The sequence below is a fragment of the Bombus vosnesenskii genome, unplaced genomic scaffold (genome assembly GCF_011952255.1).
Source record: "Bombus vosnesenskii isolate JDL3184/JDL3185 unplaced genomic scaffold, Bvos_JDL3184-5_v1.1 scf7180000016274, whole genome shotgun sequence".
NCBI lineage: Eukaryota > Metazoa > Arthropoda > Insecta > Hymenoptera > Apidae > Bombus > Bombus vosnesenskii.
In genome coordinates, this window is record NW_022884343.1 from 280,908 (window position 1) to 301,041 (window position 20,134).

Below are 20,134 nucleotides of genomic sequence, written 5' to 3' on the forward strand. Positions count from 1 at the left end.
CATAAAATTGAGCTGAATATTAAGATTCAAATTGAAATATGGAAAATACTATCTGAAGATCCTCGGAGTCGCGCACTTTCTCCAAATATCAAAATTTATGGAAACTTCGTACCCCCCTCTGACAATGGAAGACCAATTCGTAGCAAAGAAAAGATCACTTCCCAGGGAAAAGATTCACATAAACGCGTTCCTGCTCCAGTTCCAGCCATCCAGCCTCCATGCATACAATAATTTAACCAAGTAAAAATCACTTTTATCCAAATCATTAAATACCATCGATCCACAATTCCACTTCACAACGTATTTCTTTCAGCTTCTGCTCTTTTGTCTTCAATAAAAATTCCTGCCCTTTGAGAGAGACAGTTTCCTAGTTGAAAGCAGAAAAAATGACGGAAGTCGAAGTTTGGTGACACTTTTTTCGGAACGAAACCACGAAGGATGATGGGCCGGGAAGAAGTGACGCTTTACGTGTCGTAGGTGGGCCCAGACCTAACCCAGACTGTCCCAAGAGCGCTCGGATGGCTTCCTATATGCAGGCAGCCTGTTCACTTGCCGTAAAGCAAAATGGTAACTTAATATTAGACTTGAATATAAGTACGGTAATCCCACACCAGAGTCCAAAGTAAGCCTACACCTAGCCGGCCGACCATCCCTGGACCTCGGTTCCCCCTTACGAACGCCCTCGAGCGTAATAATACGACGGGATACTAGATATCGGTGCTCTCTGTGCTTCTAGGTGCAAATTGCGACCACCTATGCACGCCTTGCCGTCCCTGTTTCTCCGTTTCCAGCCTATGTACTCGCGTCTCTCTTCCTGTCAGCGAGCTCCTTACTGCCTGTCGTCCAAGAAGATGACTCTCTTCGACCGACTACGCTGAATTATAACGTCTATTCAACTAAATCTTCGGTACCGAGATGTTCTTCGATTTAGCATATATATTCTATCGAAGATTAGTATGTAAAAATTGAAATTAGTGTGCCACGATGAAGAAATGGGAGCATACTGAAGATTCTTTCAAACCTAAGTGGGAATTTTTTCACTTTATGATGCATCAATGAGAAGAAAGATATCTTCCTAATCTCATATCCTCGGAATAACTCGGAAGGAGAGTGAGGACTTTCCCAAAGAAATTACGCTTTTTAATCGTTCTATTAACAACATATAATGTTCGTGACACGGAATTGCAGAAACTCGATCTGGTTTTCCAGCGTTTTTTCAAAGTAACGCCGCCATGAGCGCTCCCCGAAGTACGACGACCTTCGCTCTGCGAAGAACTAGGATAAACCAGTGGTCTGCGTTTCTCTTTGGACATATAGAGTAAGTTAATCCGGCTGCGTATCATGTTTGCAGTCCCTTTAAACGATACTGATACGCCTTAGTCGCGAAAGTCGCATGTTCCGGGCTCCAGACAGTTTCTTCATCTCTTCACTTAGGAATTCTGATCGGGCAAGTTCTTCTCGATATATTCAAAATGTTAAAAGAAGTTCAATGAATGGACAATTGAAGAATTTATGAGTTTTAAACGCTATAATACAACGTACTAGGTTTTATAAAGGTAATTATATGTTTTTACTATTGGTTCATAACACGACAGATGTTGAGGGCGGTTTTTGATGATTCCCAAGAATTTTCCAGGACAAGATGGTTACCCAACGACATTAGGGAACATGGTTTTCGACAATTTCGAATTAGTCAGCCTCTAGGGGTGATACGCAGCTGGAAATAGGCCAATAGACCGCGAGCAGATGCTCGACGAAGCTATTTCCCCGTGCACGCAGGTGTTTCTACGACTGTCTACGAACTTCTACCCTCCCATTGGACACAAATGCATCCCCTAGCGCTGACTTAGTGATTCTACCCTTGCTAGATGCTATAATTTCTCTCGTACATCATTTAGAAGGGGAGGTCGCTAGATTAGTATCGAATTGGACACATTCTAGAATGTTTGTTGCGTCTATTTCACCATTTTCGTGAAATTAGGCTTTATTTTATGAAAACGATCGATTTTACGTGGATTCTCAATGTATAATATTAGATATTAGAATAGAATATATTTTCGTTAAAAGATTGATCATGTTTTGAAAAGTTTATGACTATAAAAATCCAAAGTTTTTGCTAGGATAGATGACAAAGGATATTGTATATATATATATTTCTGAAAGAATACGTTCTGTTTTAGAAAAGAAGAGCGAATCGGGTTCACGAGGAGGATTCTTTGACGGTGGACCAACATCCACCCCATACAGATGGTCTCCCCCGTAAATAGTGGCTCTACCATCGCGTTCCAACCGAGATATCGATCCAAGTTCCTATCTCACCCTCGATCGAATTGCGTTCCAAAAATTTCTTTCATACCATTCCGTCTTCTAATCACTATTCTTCAGAATTATTAACATAATATAGCCGTAATCTAACTTCCTTCGCGACAAGTGGACACGTCGTACAATTTCATTTGCTCTTTTAGAGATCGATAGTAGATCGACTAGCTTTTCTATTCGGTTCGTGGCATATTACTGTTTGTTTATTTTAAGTCCCAGGCGTATCTTGTTTCGGAACCAGACCCAACTGACCGCAGCCTGGCATCGTTTTCTCGTTTTATTCTCTTGCGTTACACGTCGACCTGGTATCGGTGGCGTGAATTAAGCGAGAAAAATCGACACCGTGAGGCGGATGCGCGCAGCTTCCAGAACGATCGGCCCGATTTTTTGGAATTAACCAAACGATCAAGATGCCCAAATTGTCTGGTCCATCGGAGCTATCTGTTTCTGTATGAATCCAACTTTTAAGAAATTTATGGACAAAATCTTGGAAGTTTCGTGCTTTCTCTAAACTAATATTTTAAGCTGCAGTTGCGAAAACCGTTTTGTGTACTAAAAAAAAGGAAGGTATTTGGTAGCTTTGACTGAAAAGGACCACTTTTTTTTAAAGTAAGAATGGAAGGATTCCTATGGATATAGCAACAGGTAGGGTTAAAAATAATTAATCGATAAATAATTGGAATTAATAGGATAGAGTTGACGATCAACGGTTTTACAGGAACGTGACGATAATAGAATTTTAGATGCGTCTCGATGCCTCACGTTGCTAGCCTCGCATCGAAATCCCCGAGCCACCCTCAACGCGAAAAAACGGTACAGTTGCATGCTCAGATTATAGTATGCCCTCCTATAGAAATATGTGACAGAGTACTTGACGTAAAAAGAATTAAACACTTTTCGTAACATAAATTAAAGCTGAATGAAAGAAAGAGAGATTCATTTGGAAGAAGTATGTAATTGCAATTCTACCTACACACAACTTCATTTTTAAACAGTTCTATAATTTGGAAATTTTGTTTACATGAAAAAAAGGTAAGAAGTTTTCACGAAAAGAAATACAAAGGAATTGCCAAAAAGTCACTTTTTCATTATCATTGACCAAACGGATCAATGATACGGTCAGAAAATCTCCATAGCACAGTTCATATAACAATGCACAAATTTTAACAACTCTGAAATTCTTTTACCTGTCATTAAAGCTGATCATATCCTACAGGATGCTCTTACTCTCAGACGCCGTAGAAGAGAAGTGGAAGACAACTCATCGGTCCTCTATCATAGCCAGTCACCACTGTAAACACCAGCACATGCACTGAGGAGGTATATACAGTCCCTCGAATATTGATATCAGTCCTCGAAATCGAATGACGAACGCGGGATCACCGGCGATCGCGCACTGGATGTAGCTTGTACGTGTCGACGCCGACGCATTCGACGAAAACCATCACTAAAACCCCCGTGACGTGTGGAACTGCTATAGATCCTGGAAATGATCGAAAGGAGAAGCAACGGGCGTAAAATTGACAAATGGAAATAAACATGGGAAACGAGGAAGACACGCGAGAACGTCGACGAGGAGAGCCACGAAGGTTCACAACGAGCATGGGACTCTGGACACGACTGATCGAGTGACCGAGGGGGTAGCATTGTAAGAATACCCCTCCTCGTGTGCTTGTATAGAATTACGTGTGTTGATCGCACATACAGCCTGATACAGCTCTCTCCGTCCCCTTGGTTCGCGGCAAAAGGGAGCACGAAGGGAGAAGAGTGGCTCTCCGTTCTCCCTTCCCCTCCGTTGCCTCTCCTACAGCCTTTCACCGTGTGTATACCCACCCCTGCGTACCCCTGTCCCCCGGCCCCCTTCGAGGCGTCCTCTCTCGCGTGCGTGAATCATGCATATCGATTTTCTTTCGTTAGTACGTCGTTCGGTAGTCGTTGCCCGGCTGTGTACGCCTCTGACGATGCGTTTCCCCTCTTCTTTCGCGCGGAGAGAGCCCGGGGGCCGACCGCTGCTCTGGAACCCCTTCTGAAAATGCGCTAGACGCACCACCGCTAATTCTTTTCGCCACAATGGATAGAGGAGGTTCGTTTTCAGCGGCCTGGTGGCTGAACCCATGATCTGGATTGGATTGGAGGTTCCGGGTTCGGGAGGTTGGGGAGGATGGGGTTCTTAAGAGGATAAGAGGTCCCTCCAACCCTCTACTAGAGTAATCTGCATCAAAAGTAGGAGGAACGTCCTTGACAATTGAAAATTCTCAAAATTGTGCAAATGATAATGTGTATTAGTAGTAGTAGTAGTAGAAGTATTAGTCACAGGTTAATCCAATTTTATTTTTAGACGTTTAAGACGATCGTCAATAGGAGAACTATTAAGAGAAATTCAAGGAAGGAAGTTGATGATGAAGAGGCTGATGAATGAAGAGAAATTTGTAAGGACTAAAATGGCCCGGTCTGGTCCGGCCCCCACCCCTTCTTCGGAAGCTGAAAGCCCTCAGAGAGACCCCCTCTTTTCGCTCGGGCAAAATGTCCCCGTATGAGGCGAACAACGATGTGAACGATGAGACGATGCTCTTGTACCCGGCCCCCTCTTTTTTTTCCTAATATACTTCCCCTAGTCTCGCAGCAGCAGGCCTTCGATAATAAAGTTTCTTTGTTTTTGCTCACTCTTTTCTCTCTTCTTGTCGCGAGTACCCCCCACCCCCCACCCTATTGCTAATGGCTACGGTTAATTGATTCGTAGTAATTAACTAGTTTCTTTGTCGCGGCTTTTGAAATACGAGCCCAGTTAATCTCTTCGATCTTCCAGCATAGCTGGCAGAATTAATAATCCATATTTGGCCATGAAAACTTGGAAGCTTCCGACTTTGCGTAAGAGTTACCATACGATAAATCTCACTCTATTCTTGCAATTCTTTTTCATGCAAAATGTTTATCCTCGTTCTTGGAAAAATATTAATTTTGTTTTAATCTAATTTGAAAAATTATATATGTTTTAGAGAAAAAATATATTTTTATTTTTAGGTGGAAAAAAGATTGAGGCTTACTGAATCTTTCTGAGAATGTAGTAGATATGAACCCCCATAATTTTTCTATAGAGAGAAAAGGTAGGAATGTGAGAAGAGAATAAATAGTATCGATTTATAAACAATTCCTTTAATAATAAGTAAACGATGACAGATATGGCGTTTCAACACGATAGAAATAACGTTCATGTATATATACAATTGTACGACATTTACAACAATTTTACACTATCGTTAAGAATAATTACATTCGTTAACGACAGGGGAATTAAATTAAGATTTTACAAACTTATAGCTGTCCGAAGAAATTCTTCAAAGAGATTCGAATAAATAGAAACTTGGTTTTACTTGCTTTTGTCTTTGCTACGTGTAGGTTTGAAATGGCACGATACATTGAAGATCTTTCGGCGAATTAAGTATTGTATTTTCGCGACGATTTGTACATTAAAGAATAACACCATCATGAAAAAGTTGGTCTTCTAGTACACGTGTAAAAAGTGTTCTTTTATGAAGTACATTGCTAAAATGCAAATTGGAATGCATAATCTTCTTAAATACGCGTGTCTCTACGAGATATTCGAGAGATTTGTGAAACGTTCCGTAACCTACCAGCAAAACTCGATTAAAGTGCTCGAATTAATTCGTGTAAATAGTTTATTAGACTTATTTGGCCACTGGATTACTGCGCTTATTTTATTCGAATATACATATTAATAGAAATTGAGAGTATGATTTAGAAATTCTTTTTCTCTACAGAACTTTCAAATTGTTCCCAGTTTGAAAAATGACTACTTCCATCTTTTCTTCTCTTGTTTATTGCAATTAAATTGGCTGCTCGAGATAATAATGTACATAATCACTTTACCCCTAACGAGTTTTTAGGTAATCTTCCAGTTGAGCATCGATTAAGGAAATTCGTCCTTTGTATTTTACAATTCATCTATAGATAAAATTTATAGGCATGAGTATTGGTTCCCCTAACTCCCTCTATAAAATATTTACTCGACAATATGATTTCTCCTCTCATTCATTTTTGAGAAATCAACTCAAGAGCTGGTAAACAGTCATCCTCCATTTCACTATTCTGTTCAAAGTCTTTGGTGCAGATAGTATTCGCTGAAGAGATTCATAGGCGTTCCTAACTCCAAAATACGCTGAATAGAATTATCAGATCTTATGTTTTCTGAAAATTTCTTTGTTGTAACCTTGGTGAAACCGAGTAGAGTTTTCGGAAAATGTCCACCAAGTTGTTCTGAGGGAACAGAGTCTCTACAATTCCTTCTAGAAGTGCGTACAGAAGTCTTCTGTTGAGCACAGGTCGCTGGAACAACTCAAACACTCTCAGAAGGCCTCTCCTGGTTGTTTCACTACCAATGATATGTTTCAATTCATCCGAAAGACAGGATAGAAGTGCAACCTTGGCTGCTACCCTTGTCCTGTTCTTCGTTTCTGCATCCCTGGGTGGTTTCTTTTCGGCTTTAATTCCGTTTGGCCAGAAACTGTTCCTGTACAGACGAATAATTAGTAAATAACGATAATTAGTTAATTCCAACAAATTCCGACAAAATATAGGGTTACTTACTTAAATAATTTTAAGTAACCAGCTACCCTGGCTGGACTCGTTAATAGGGAAACGTACTCGACTATTCTTCGATTTACTATGTCGCCAAACATAGTGCGAATGATCTGCCTGAGTAACGTTATTATTCGTCGTCTGAGCCATTGGTTTCTCACTTTTAAGTCGAAGATTTCATCCATCAATAGTAGCATTATTCGTAAGGGAATGTTGTCGTTGGTCTAAAATAAAATGAAATTAAAATGTGCTACATATTTAAATACCATGTGGTTACTACATACTGATCTAAAAGGCAAATAAGCACCTCCACATCCAGACTAGCACTAACTTTGGTGTTCTCATAGAAGGCATTGGGTTTCTTTGGATTGCCAAAAAATTTACTTATATTGTCCATAACTCCATCTACCGTATTTAGCATATTATCCGGCATAGTTTTCACTGCCTGAGTTACTGTTTTCATTGACGTTTTCAATGGATTCATCAGAGTATCTATCTGTATTAAATCGAGGATTAAATACCTTGTATAATCCTCTTACAATCTTACTCGTATATACAGAGTGTACCAGACAAACAGAACTCTTTAAATAAAATATCATGCATTTAATTACTATTATCATTTAATACAAAATTCTTATATTTTTTTCTATTTTCAATTGATTTAAAAACACCGCTTGTTCCAGTTGACTAAAACACCCTGTATAATAATTATAATTACCGTTTTAGATATCTGTCCACTGGTAACACCTTTATCGTAATCGCCCTGCTCCAAAAAGTTCAGTAACAAATTCTGTAAACCCATATGTCCTTCGACGACAGCTGGTTTCGTTAATTGATGCAACCAGGCATTCAACATCAACATTCTTCTTTCCAAAACGGTTCTTTCCATATTATGGAAAGCCTTCTTCGCTGGAAAAGGAATTTTCGCCAAATCGTAGTATTTTTCTTTAATCTTTTGATGAAGATTGTAAAAATCAGAGTATCTCCTATAAATGTGCCACTTCTCTTGATAACCTGAATCGTAATTCTTGGTCACGGCTACTGCGTAGATACCATAAGTTTTCCCACGATCATTAACTATTCCAGTCTCGATAATCTTGGCCGTAATTTCGAATTTTCCCTGTTGCAACTTCTTAATGGCATTCTGATCATAAGTGTTCTCATCTAATTTGACAAATTGTTCTGAATTCGATTCCAGATAGAAAGAGACATCTTTACCCTCGCTAATGTGGTCCGTATCAATGCTAATTGCCTTCCTTATACTCTTCATGGTTCTAATGTTGATCGAAGAATCTGATTCAACCGGTTTGTCCTCGTTTGGCTCCACGATACTGGCCAAACTCGTCGAAGAGTTAGATTTCGATTTACTATCTTTTAATTCAGCCGGTTTAGTATCCTCGGTTTTGTATATTTCAGACATCTCATCCAAAGTCTCCAGTTCGTTATTCGTACTCGACAAACTGATACTATCCAAAGATTTTGTATCTTCTTCAGATGTTGGATCTTTCAAAAGATCCAATTCCGCGAGAAGTTTTACGTAAGCCTTAGATCTTTTAAAACCCGGCAGAAATCGATCCTCGTTTTGTAATTTTTCGTAGCAACAAGCTCTAAGATCGTCGAACCATATTTCTTTCACAGACTCAGTTTTTATTCTGGCTAACAAAGTCTTTACCAAGGCATCGTCCAGTTGTAACTTTGGAGATGCCTTGTCACTAAGGTACTGCTGATAGATTTTGATAGCTGCTTCCTTTAAATTTTCCAGATCTGTATTTTTACGCTTGGTACCTATGAGACTAGGAGTTGCTTGAGCCGCGTGCAACTTCTGCAATTCTATGTTGGATATCTGTTGCTCTGCCGATACCCTCCAGCCATAGATATTTAGATAAAAGAACAGGTACGATTCTGCATTTATGGAGGTCATGTAGTCGATGAAGTAACTCAACGCGATATTATTCTTCAATAGCTCATCTAGGGGTAAATTCACTAATTTCTGTCCAGGCATCAGTAGCCTGTTCCAATCAGGCTGAGTACCAATTAAGTCGGTCTCTGACTCTAGTCCCTCCTGCATCCCGATAATCCTGGTTTCCAAAATCTTCTTTACGTAGAGTAAACTATTCAATTGTTGTTTCACCGACAGATCATCCTCTCCTCCAGAATCCTTAGAACGAAGATGAGCTATTTCTTTACAAACTATATTTTTCGTCGCCGTTAATTCATCTAAGCTATCCGTCACTCTGATCACCGTTAAAAACACATCGCTGGGTAAGCCACCTTCTTTAGCGCACTGAAAATGCAAAATTATAAGCATAATTCGTTCCCTGCTGTTTAAAACAATCTTATAATATACTTACCAGCCATATACACGCCTGATTAATATAATCAGGATCAGAGAATAGATCCAACAATGGTTTAATAATCACATTCACTAATAACTCCCTTAAAATAAATCTTACAGTCAAACAATCGAAGTCTCCTTTTGGTAATACAAGATATAATAGAATTTCAGATATCTCTCCCAAAAATTCAAGTTCCTGAGTGCTATTAGTGCACACCAGGTCCCTGCAGATTAAATCGTTCTCCATTTGCACCTCCAGGTCGAAAAATATCTTTTCCAGCGATTCCTCTTCTTTCTCTTCGTTATTTTCGATTGGTTCCGTGAGGGAAGATAAATTGGGAATGTAGAACTTAGACTGGGAATACCAAGAGACATCCGTTTCACTTTTATTTCGTCTATGCGTGGGTGTCTTCTTAGGTGTGCCACTGGAAGTGCTTGAACTGGCACTACCTTTCTGCAGTTTCTTGGCTCGAAGCTGTTTTATCCTCGCTCTTGCCTGTCGATAGAGCCTAACATGGGAAGCTGCATCGTCCACGAGGCGCGTGGTTAAGTATGGTACCCAATCTACACCTTTCACCCTAATGAAAAGATGATTTTCTTAAAAGGGAATGAAGCAAAAAAGATTTATCGAATTGTATGCTTTATGTACCGATTTGCAATGTTGATTGCTATTTTCTGAGCAGTGTCCCGAACAGAATATATAAACTCCTCGTCGTCTGTAATGATGCTGTACCATGGTTCCACATAATCTCTGATAACGAAATCTAGTATTTCCTATATAGGGGGAAGTCGCAAATCGTATGTTACTCTTATTATACATATTATATATTATTATATACTATATAATATATTTCATGTTGGGGTACACAAAGGCAATAAAAGTTCTTAAATCGACTATGTACTTGCAGGGATTCGTCAATAATACGGCTCCCAGTGATTCTTCTATCTAAAGTAAAGGTCATCTTCTGGGTGGATAGATCTAGAATATACTGAAACAAAAAGAAATGCATCTTTAAGCACCATGGTAATCAATCCAATCGTATTGTTTAATGTGTATTCACCTGCCGTAACTTTTCAGTCTTCTTGTTTAAGTCTTCCCTTTCAGACTTAACTGCATTGTCAAGGTTTGCACCATATGTTCTATATATACATGTGATTATTCTACAACAAAATTAAATGGATAGAAATATCAATGCTTCCAATATCAAGATCTTAAAAGCAAGTGAATCATACCCTAAAATTAAGGCTAGCAGACAAATAAACAGCTTCAGGATCATTCCAATTCCAATAATATATATGAGTAGAGCAGCCGCAACTCCAAGAAGTCCATATAGTGGAACGTTCATCTGCAAAAATTCGAAGCTGGTTAAATGGTCATTAGCAAAGAAGATGTAAGAATAAGATGGCAGTATTACAAGAAAGTTTAATAATAACTTCTGATTCAAGATAATCGAAAAAGAATATACATTACTGGAAATTTCCTATTCGATGGTCCTTATCAATGATCGGACGTGAAATATAGTTCTCTTCTCGCATTATCGCGAGATTGGGTTTTCATAAAGAATTTTTATGAATTCTTACTGGACACATTAAGTTTCACTCAAATGTCACTCTCCACTTTAACTTATCGAATAGATTTGATAGTGATACCATATTATAGTGTATCATTCAACAATTGTCACATTGACGTTTGCATCACAAATCGGAAGTCCACGTTTGAGTAAATAGACAGGAGAATAGATAGTGACAAGAGATTGTGGAGGATCTCCCAAAATGGAAATTTCATGGGACAGATATAACTTTGATAGAAATGTTGGAGCAGAATTATTTGATGAACCAGTGCGTGCCCAGTAAAGAATTTGCGCACATCAAAACAGAAATAAACGTCGACGAAGCAATATGTTCCGTCTGCTACAGTAAAGTCGATCATTGCACACGCGCGGGCGCCATTCTTGGGCCCCTACCTTTGGATTGCCGGATAAACGGTCGTGTACATACAGCTACGCACATATTGCGGTCCTCGTACGATTCATCGCACGAAACTGGTCAGCTAACCAACAGTTTATTTACATCTTTGCAGGCGAACATTAATCCAGCAAATACGTCCGACGACATGTCTGGTTAATTCCGTATGTGGATGTTAGGGGCGCTTCCGCGCGCCAACTTTATACGTCCTACGTAATTACTTAATTCTTTATAATTTATAGTGACTCACGAAAATCTTAACTCGAGTAATAAGTTCATCAAATATCCTATCTAGTTAAGAGTGAACAAAATAAAATATAGGAAGATAAAAACGATTCAAAATGCTACTTCAAATCTTCCTTTCCTTTCGAACTGTTTTACCCATGTCTCACCTTTTTTTGTTTTTCCGCGGAAAAATTATTCTGCGCAGTAAGATGCGCAGTTGTCATGTTCTGTGGCACCTTTTCATGTAACAGTCATGGAGCGTTAAGTCACTATATACTAATATTGCCAACCTTAACATACAATAACGAACAAAATTCTTATAGGAATAATAGAGATCTTTAACTTTTATATTATGTACATTATTTCCAGCCAATTAGATGGAAGGTCAAAAAATTTCAAACTTAAATTCGTCAACGTCTACGTTGACCAGTTACCAGGATTTTCGGTGTTTGAAAAGTAAATATCCTGGAAAGAAGTTTTTTTTATAGAATTAGTTATTTAAAGAATTGTGAAAGAACTACTGGACCAGATAAACGTTTAATTACACGAAATCGTGTAAAAATTGCAGCTTAAGTGCTTGCTACTTATTCCAAAGGTACCTATAAACTTTAACATATACAAATAGAATAACGTTTCTAAATTTTTTTTATTATCCTCGCGCTTTTTTTGTAGATTGTGTTTGAATAATATCCACCTTACGGTAGTTTGTTGTAATACTTATTTGAAAATTTAATCCATGAATTCAAATTTTTTTGATATGATGGAGAACTGTTGTGCTCCACAGTGGGCAGATTTTACATGTAGTCCTCAGGTTTGTTGTGATAGTTATTTCGAAAAAGAACACGAGGTGCACGATCCTCAAATATTTTTGAAATCTACCATTGATTCCACTCCATCTTCCTCACATACGCAAGAAAGCAGAACTGAGCAATCTGTCAATGAAACAAAGTTTGATGACAGTTTAGAACCACAAACTCCTGCACATTGTAATATAGCATATTTTATACCTCATGAAAATAAAATGCATTCTATAGAGAAAGTTAAGGAAGATCATCAATTAGACAGAGCTATGAAAGACTTAAAGCTAGATGAAAGGTCCAGCAAAATTCATCAGACATGGAATATATCAATAACAGATCTGACCGCTGAATTTAAAGTATCAATGGCAAATCATAAAATTAAAAAGGATGTGCCTGAGAGGATTAAGCAGCGCATGTTACAGGCAAAGAACACAATTCTTGGTAAGTCTTCATTGAAAGATGTTCAGGCAAATAATATGGAAAAGAAAAGTACTTTACAAACTGCATTTGCAAAAAATAAAGATAAATTAGTAATAAAATCAAAAGTTGATACTTCAGCAAAAGATAATCTTTCAGAGAAGAGATTATCTTATAAAATTGTATCACTTTCAAAAAGAGAATCTAATTTATTTAATAAAAAACGACACTCATTGGGTAAATCACAACCAAAGGTACTTACTTGTCAATATGGTATAACAAAGATGATAAAGAATCGGAAACGTTCAAATCAGTTCGTAAGTTTAGCAGAGGCGATTTCTAAGTTCCAAAATGGAACACCTCAGAGATTCCGTACTCTCAGTAACAAGGATATGAAGCCTGGTCCATTGATAAAATTGAAACAATTACCGATGAAGCTTACTTATCCAGTTTCTCCTGCATTAAGATGCAAACAGAGAAGGAGAAGAGGTAATATCTTGAGTCAGCAAGAAAGAGAAGAGTTGGAGTTTGAAGAAATGAAGAAGCATCAAATCAAAGCAAATCCTGTACCAATTAATATCTTAAAGGGTCGGTCAGTGTTGAAAAAAGTGCCTAAAAAACCAACTACAGTTACAGAAGAGTTTCATTTGACTCAGTCTAAGAGAATACGTCATACAGCAGGACCATCCCTAAATTTGCAACAGAATACAAATGCCAAGGAACACAAAAAGATTGTTCCCATCACTCCTTCCACCAGTAGCTCAAGTGTTTCCTCTAAGAAGGGAAATCCCTGTGTAGAAGTTGTTGCAGATAACACAAAGGACACAAAATTCAATTCTAACACTCGCAACAAGGAATTTCAGATAAGAAAGGAAGAAAAACTGAAAAATTGTCACACTCAGGAAGTAAATAAAGTAAAGACAGAGTTTCATGCAAGACCCGCACCTAAATTTCTAAAGCCAACAAATACAGTTAAAGAGCAGAGTTCAAAAAGGAGAACAATAGCTACATGTCCATTTAGTTTTGAAGAAAGAAACAAATTTCTTGCTAAGAAGAAAGAAGAATTTATTAAGCAGTTGGAGGAACAGGATAAAAAGGCTAGAGTATTCCATGCCAATCCTGTTCCAAGCTTTAAACCTGTTGTGATTCATGGTTTATCTAAAGATAATATACGAAGCAAGGACAAGGTAAGTGGCTCTAAGGAACTTGGAACCAGACAAATAAAAAGTTGCAGTAACCAAGAAAATAAGCAGCCTAATATTATGAATAATACATTAACGGACATAAGCACTAGAAAGAAGGTGACAATAAATAGAACCAGCACAAGCTTAATAGATACCAAAAATAAAAAATTAAACAATGTCCAGAACAAGGTTGGTAAAGTTGAATTAAATACAATGAAAAGAGCTCAAAAAAGGAACGAATTTGATGACAAAATCAAGAAGAGGGAGCAGGAATTTGGAGCAAAGAAAATGCAGGAAGAAAAGAATAAATTATTGAAAGAAAAAATGGAAAGAGCAGAGTTGCGCAAAATGGCAGAGGTGAAAGCTAGACCAATGCCAGTATATAAACCTATAAATATTGTAAAATCAACCAAGCCTATAACCAATCCACAAAGTCCTGCATTGGGAATTAGAAACAAAGCAAAAGCCGTTTCTTAATTTTAATCAACATACAATATACAAGTTAATTATGTATTGACTATATGTAAGTAACACGACATGATTTGTTAGGTAATACTTCTTTGAGTTGTAGGAAATATTTGAACTCTCATATACGGTATCATAATAAAGTAATTTTTTTATGAAGAATGGTGCAATCGAGCTTCGAATCACAATAAAAAAGCTGTATTTTTTTTTGTAATTTTGTGTCTAAAACTAAAAATTTTTATTTTTACCGTTTAGATAATTTAAATGCTAAAAAACAAATTAAAAAGAAAACTAAACAATTTATACATATTTACACTTAGAAATGACGATTGAATGTAATTAAATATTTCATGATTCGCCATAAATTCGAAAATAACTTGTATTAGCTAACTATGACATAAACAAGATTTGTTATTTCATTATTTTTTTGATTTGCTGGATTACTTTTTTCAGATATATCTCTAATTGATAAGGATGTAAATGACATTTTTAGTACTTCTCTTTTATATCACATAAAATATATATAATAAATTTATATACCAAGAATATTATATAGCTTCAACAACATAGTTTAATTTATTTCGAATGTACAAAGACCACACTATCATACATCTACTTTCTTTTGCTTCGCATCAGTCAGAGGAATAAAAAGTTCAGTTCTGGAGACAATTCAATCGATTAAAAATGCTATCATTAACAACTTTAACACCACAATCAGCAGGAATATTTTTTCTTCCATCAATTTCAGATGTTCCAGTTATCTTTATCATTCTATTTGGCATACAATCTAATATCGATTTTTTAGATACGACAATACGATATAAAAAATTAAAAACGTTTATCAAGATTTCACAGTAGACGATCGATAGTAGAAAATGAATATTGTAGATTGGTTGCTTCCATTCGAAATTCTAGCTTTAACTATTAACACGGTTCTCGTAGAAGTTATAAATATTTTGTATCTGTAGAAATATCATTTATAAATTATTCGATGTAACACAAAAATTACACTCATTGACGTACGCAATGTTTTAATTGACCCGTATATCATAAATTATTCTGAATAACTATTATACGGTTATCTTCAAGTTTCCATCGCAGTAGCTCCAATGAGCAAAAACTAAAGTAACATGAAAGATTGTGCCTCAAAAAATAAAGGCATGGAAAATATTTAATTCCATTTATAATACACGAGTCAGAATATTTTTCCTCAAAATAATATACATATTACGAATCGACTCCATAACTGTTCGCAAAATTAACGAAAAGATATTCGGTGTTTGAAATGCATTGAAAAGGCTGTTACTTCTTTTTCTTCGTTTTTTTCTTTTTTTCTTTCTTTTACTAAGAAATGCAGAATAATTGTTAGTGTTAAAAAAAAAAATTAATGAAAGAAAAGAACGTGTTGAATATAAAACAGCGACTTCTTTTCACAGCAGTTTAGCGTATAATTAATCCAAATATGGCATCCCAATAGACCATTGCACAGCGGTGGCCATTTTGGAATGCCATACTTGTATGCAGTATTGTACAATTAAAAATCAATTAAAATCATGGTAAAATCCGCGTAACGATTACTATATGTACGTGTTCCGTTCGCATAAATTATATTTCAATGCGTTAAGTAGTATCTCATGTTGTGTGAGGCAACATCGGCGCACGGTTCCCAGTGAATCGAAAAATGGCAGACTCATTGTACAGACCCCAAGAAGTCGTCCCGTCAAAGCTCTTTCAACAGAGCGGATTTTGCGTTTTTAAGTTTATCCAATCGCCTCTGTAAATGAGAATTTGCCGTTTCCAGTTCTTCTACACGGCCTTGAGTCTCTCTGACCTATAAGAAACAGATTTTTTCCAATTTATCTGGCGAGAATGTTCAAATTACAAAGGATTAAAATTCGCAGAGAGTTTTCGCTTACTTCTCTTTGTAACTTTCTCTTTTCTACTTTCAGTTCATCCTCCGCTTTTTCAGATGCCTCTGCTGCTGACTTATAACGTATTACTTGACTTTCTAGCCTGGCTACAGTAGCTTGCAAAGTAGACATATCTTGTTCAGCTTTTTGAAGCTTGAATTTGTAATCGGCCAAAAGCTTGTTTGCTTCACGTTGCACATCTTCGGAGTCTGATAAGCAACCTAGAAGAAACAATTAATGAAATATAATTATAGATACACTAAACAATATAAAAGGAAATTTTATAATATGCTATAATATAAGTACGGTGTACTTTATAGTAGGTATACAAACCTAATACTGAACCAGGCGATCTTTCGGACCTAATACGATTTCTTGTCTCCTCTAGTTCCAATCTAAGATGTCGTATCTCATCTTGCAATTCTTTTTTTTCAGAAGCAAATTTTCTCAGCCGGACATCTATGATTTATGATAAAACATTCTCTCATATATCTTTTTATTTCAAAAATATTCTTTATCTTTTATAATTGCGCATACCTAGTGAACCCTTTCCAGCGTTTTGCAATAATTCTGCTGCTTCTGTACTGACTAGTACTCTTCGTCTTGGACGTGGACCGTTCTCAATTTCATTATCTTCGTTTTCACTTCCTTCATCGTCGACAATAACTAAACCGTTTTCCTAAAATAATTTTAGTTTTTAATTACAGAATTAAAATAAAAAGTACGACATATTTATTTGAGATTATCGCTTACTTACTTGTATAAGCGCATCTCTTTCTATTAATTGTGCATGGCATACATCTAACTCGTCTTTCAATGTTTGACTGAGTCTTTTTAACTGCTCAGATTCGCGATTCTTTTCTCTAAGTTCCCTACGAAGTTGTGCAACTGTCTCCTCTAGTTCCTCCAATTTGTCTTTCAATAGATCGACTTGATAAGCATACGAAGATTTTTCATTGTCTAACTGAGCATTGGCTATCATCGCCTTTCTAAATTTTTCTTCAAATTCTTTCAATTCTAACTACAAAGGAAAAATTCGGAGGAAGGCTTGTACATATTTAAATAAACGAACACATGGTGTTTTTTATCCTAATATGAATTGCAAGATAAAAATATTAGTACCCTGAGGTCTCTGCTTAGGCCAGCATCTTCCAGTGAATCTTCGGAAGATCTTCGACTGGATTGGAAATTGTTAGAATTCGTGAGGAGACGCGACGACCTCACAGAATCAGGTGTTACTCTCATTGTTCTATTCACATCAGCTGAAAAATTGCGAAAATAATGTGTTTTATTTCGTTTCTAACATTCTATGTAGAATTAATTTTTTTGGATAGATACCTGAACACATGTCGTACACCCTATCTGCATTTTCCTCTGCCTCTTTCTGTTGTCTTTCTAACTCCCGCATTCGTATTTCTCTAGCTTCCGCTCTTGCCTGTCTTCTAGCAGCTAATCTAGCTTCTGCCTGAAAGTATGTACGGTAAATCCATCCTGTTACCAAAAACATAGTTTCACATTCAATTTATTATTAACACATTGACACATGATATAGAAACACTGTATTAGACACATGATATTAAAAATAACATGCGAGATCCTGATATCAATTTAGATCAACAAATACTTACTTTAATTTAGTCACAATTAAAAGATAAAATATTAATTAGAATAATACTTGTGACATATACTATATATAATATCTCACTTATTTAGTAATTGTCTCTACACATTCTTGTTTACAGATAAACTTATCAAGGAAGATATAAACCCCACCTACTACAAACATGCACACATTTAAGTACCGAAGGTCAAGCACACTTATAGCAACAATACTATCTTATTTTATTTCCTGTTAAGGCAACGAATACAGTTTTGAAATAATATAACAATTATAAAGTTCTTAATATCATCTTTTTCATAAACTCCACTCTGTTACATTATTATAAAATAATCAAGCCATACCTCCTTGGCTATCTGATCGAGAGCCTGATCCTCTGCTGAATGTCGTGCGGTTGTCCGCCTACGTCCAGCTATAGCAGACTCCATTTCAGTATTCAATGCTTTAATATATGTATTTTGCTTGAATATCAGGCAGACTTTTGCTAGGCAGATCCACGTCCTTCACCGTACAAGAAGACAAACCACCACACTAAAGGACAAAGGGACAATATGCTAGAGCTAGAAATATGTGAGCATGATTTAAAGCATGATTAATAGACGCATTATGACCAATTGAATATACTGTACAGATGGGAGAATGATGTTTGCAATGCAACCAGACATAAATGAAGCGTTAACGTTCAAACATTGCAAGGATATTCATTCGTAATAACAACTCATTCTGATAATGCCTTAACTGTTGCAAAGAATAATTTAGTGGTGTTACAGACTGCTAATAATTACTCATTATGCAACAAAAATGCTTTATATGTAGACAATGACGACGAATAGATAATGGAACGGTTATCACTCTGAATATTTTAAACGACTCAAAAGGAAAAATTACTGAATATCGATATTCAAAAATTAGAAAATTTTGAAACTAGAGGCTGCAAAAGGAGAAACTTCGTACTTTTTCAACGAATTATAGGTTAACAATACCCGGCGACATGTGAAGGTTCAAAATAGAATTGTAAAAAGAATCTAGCACAGATAAAAACGGTCTTCCGTCGTTCTAACGTTACAACGTTTTCACGCTAAGAATAACATCTCCATAGTGGGATCTAATAATGTATTTGTTCGGATCACTTTTATTGTGCTATAACGCGTCAAATGATTCCCCCATAAAAAAATCGCGTTCGTCGTTAAGTCAGTGACGACGACGACGACGACGACGACGACGACGAAGACGACAACAACGAATGAGACACAGGATCACGAATCTAGAACAGAAACGAAATAAAGAGTCTGGCAATCGAGTTCGTACGTTCAACAATATATATTAAATAGACTTGCACACCCACACATAACGTCAGTCCGAATACATGCAAATAAGACCTTACTGTAGTCGTCAATCGTCTTTTTTTCTCTCTCTCTCTTTCTCCCTCTCTTTCTCTCTCTCTCTCTTTTTCTTTCGATTTCTTTTTTCTCTCTGTACAACTACGACTTCTCCTAAATGTTAAAAATCCTATGGTTAAAGGGACTTACGACGCGAGAAACGCTGTCAGCCAGCGGATAAGCGCATCTTTTTCTCAAAGGAGCCGCATGCAAAAATAAACTGGAGGACACTATAAATACAATCAATGGAAATCGGAAGAGTGAGCCACGATGACCATCTGCGGCCAGGGAATTAACTCGGTGCGGTTTCCGTTCAGTTGATTCACGGTTCCATGGAATTTTCCAAGTTATCGTTGCAAATTAAGCTCACGCGACTTCACGGTCAAACCTTCTACCTCCTATAGGCGAAAGCTTGTAAAAACAGTGCGTGCAGTCGCACTTAAATATAGCGGAAGACACATTTTTCGATCGAATAGCCTGGATGGTGATGCATGCGAATGCAAAAGCACACTGTGCGCCGCGCCTCGAATCACCGAAATTGGTGGAGTCATCTGTATATTATAGCGCTAACGTTAGTATTCCTATCGGCAATACAGTCTCTTACAAATCGTAATCTTGCTTATCTTAAGCAAATTTGTTGTACATATTGTTCTAGGTACACAAGATTAAATGAATTATTTGGTTTAATATGCAGAAGAAACTTGTCTAAACTAATCCTTTTCATACAACCAGTTCGATAAATTTGACTTCATCTTTTATATCAGCATGGACATTTCTATATACATATATTATATAGGCAACTTATAAACCGTAATCTTGCTTATCTTAAGCAACTTTGTTGCACATATTGTTCCAGGTAATCAAGATTAAACGGATTACTTGCATTAACACATGGAACAAAATTACTTAAAATAATCCTTT

The 20,134-nt window shown here is 36.8% G+C and overlaps 3 protein-coding genes and 1 long non-coding RNA gene across 11 annotated transcripts; 2 read left to right on the plus strand and 2 right to left on the minus strand.

Annotated features, from left to right (window-relative positions):
- Positions 1-319: 319 nt before the first annotated feature.
- Positions 320-4,982, plus strand: LOC117242603. 2 transcript variants are annotated; one of them, XR_004495295.1, is made up of 4 exons: positions 320-567; positions 737-2,964; positions 3,038-3,132; positions 3,536-4,982. It is a non-coding gene; the product is annotated as an uncharacterized LOC117242603 (long non-coding RNA). The 2 variants fall into 2 exon arrangements; XR_004495294.1 differs by having other exon boundaries at positions 3,038-4,982.
- Positions 4,983-5,452: 470 nt separating this feature from the next.
- LOC117242589 (sorting nexin-13-like) lies at positions 5,453-11,353 on the minus strand. Of its 2 annotated transcripts, none has more exons than XM_033509388.1 (10): positions 11,215-11,353; positions 10,484-10,596; positions 10,312-10,411; positions 10,153-10,239; positions 9,900-10,024; positions 9,267-9,828; positions 7,634-9,199; positions 7,223-7,411; positions 6,925-7,139; positions 5,453-6,847 (listed from the first exon to the last, which is right to left on the minus strand). In XM_033509388.1, exons 2-10 carry the CDS (start codon positions 10,594-10,596, stop codon positions 6,517-6,519), a joined length of 3,288 nt encoding a protein of 1,095 aa, XP_033365279.1. In that variant the 5' UTR covers positions 11,215-11,353; the 3' UTR covers positions 5,453-6,516. The 2 variants fall into 2 exon arrangements, with proteins under 2 accessions (XP_033365279.1, XP_033365280.1); XM_033509389.1 differs by lacking the exon at positions 11,215-11,353 and adding an exon at positions 10,722-10,912.
- Positions 11,341-18,089, plus strand: LOC117242592 (targeting protein for Xklp2-like). Of its 3 annotated transcripts, none has more exons than XM_033509397.1 (3): positions 11,341-11,428; positions 11,810-12,035; positions 12,113-14,728. In XM_033509397.1, exon 3 carries the CDS (start codon positions 12,177-12,179, stop codon positions 14,316-14,318), a length of 2,142 nt encoding a protein of 713 aa, XP_033365288.1. In that variant the 5' UTR covers positions 11,341-11,428; positions 11,810-12,035; positions 12,113-12,176; the 3' UTR covers positions 14,319-14,728. The 3 variants fall into 3 exon arrangements, with proteins under 3 accessions (XP_033365288.1, XP_033365289.1, XP_033365287.1); XM_033509398.1 differs by lacking the exon at positions 11,341-11,428 and adding an exon at positions 17,959-18,089 and having other exon boundaries at positions 11,655-12,035; positions 12,113-14,364; XM_033509396.1 differs by lacking the exon at positions 11,341-11,428 and having other exon boundaries at positions 11,655-12,035.
- On the minus strand, positions 14,860-19,727 carry LOC117242596 (leucine-rich repeat flightless-interacting protein 2). Of its 4 annotated transcripts, XM_033509406.1 has the most exons (10): positions 19,364-19,727; positions 18,789-19,098; positions 18,179-18,365; positions 17,555-17,681; positions 17,339-17,478; positions 16,974-17,237; positions 16,754-16,895; positions 16,550-16,675; positions 16,223-16,437; positions 14,860-16,137 (listed from the first exon to the last, which is right to left on the minus strand). In XM_033509406.1, the coding sequence occupies exons 3-10, from the start codon at positions 18,260-18,262 to the stop codon at positions 16,027-16,029; spliced, it is 1,209 nt and encodes a 402-aa protein (XP_033365297.1). In that variant the 5' UTR covers positions 18,263-18,365; positions 18,789-19,098; positions 19,364-19,727; the 3' UTR covers positions 14,860-16,026. The 4 variants fall into 4 exon arrangements, with proteins under 4 accessions (XP_033365297.1, XP_033365296.1, XP_033365299.1 ...); XM_033509405.1 differs by lacking the exon at positions 18,789-19,098; XM_033509408.1 differs by lacking the exons at positions 18,179-18,365; positions 18,789-19,098.
- Positions 19,728-20,134: the final 407 nt, after the last annotated feature.

Coding starts and splice junctions, on each gene's coding strand:
- LOC117242592 (XM_033509397.1), top strand. CDS start 12,177: ATGAATTCAAATTTTTTTGATATGATGGAGAACTGTTGTGCTCCACAG.
- LOC117242589 (XM_033509388.1), bottom strand. CDS start 10,596: ATGAACGTTCCACTATATGGACTTCTTGGAGTTGCGGCTGCTCTACTC. Junction 10,240..10,311: donor AGACTGAAAAGTTACGGCAG/GTGAATACACAT, acceptor TTTTTGTTTCAG/TATATTCTAGATCTATCCAC. Junction 7,412..7,633: donor GTGGACAGATATCTAAAACG/GTAATTATAATT, acceptor GATTTAATACAG/ATAGATACTCTGATGAATCC.
- LOC117242596 (XM_033509405.1), bottom strand. CDS start 18,262: ATGGAGTCTGCTATAGCTGGACGTAGGCGGACAACCGCACGACATTCA. Junction 16,676..16,753: donor CGCTGGAAAGGGTTCACTAG/GTATGCGCAATT, acceptor CATAAATCATAG/ATGTCCGGCTGAGAAAATTT. Junction 16,138..16,222: donor AGAGAAAGTTACAAAGAGAA/GTAAGCGAAAAC, acceptor TGTTTCTTATAG/GTCAGAGAGACTCAAGGCCG.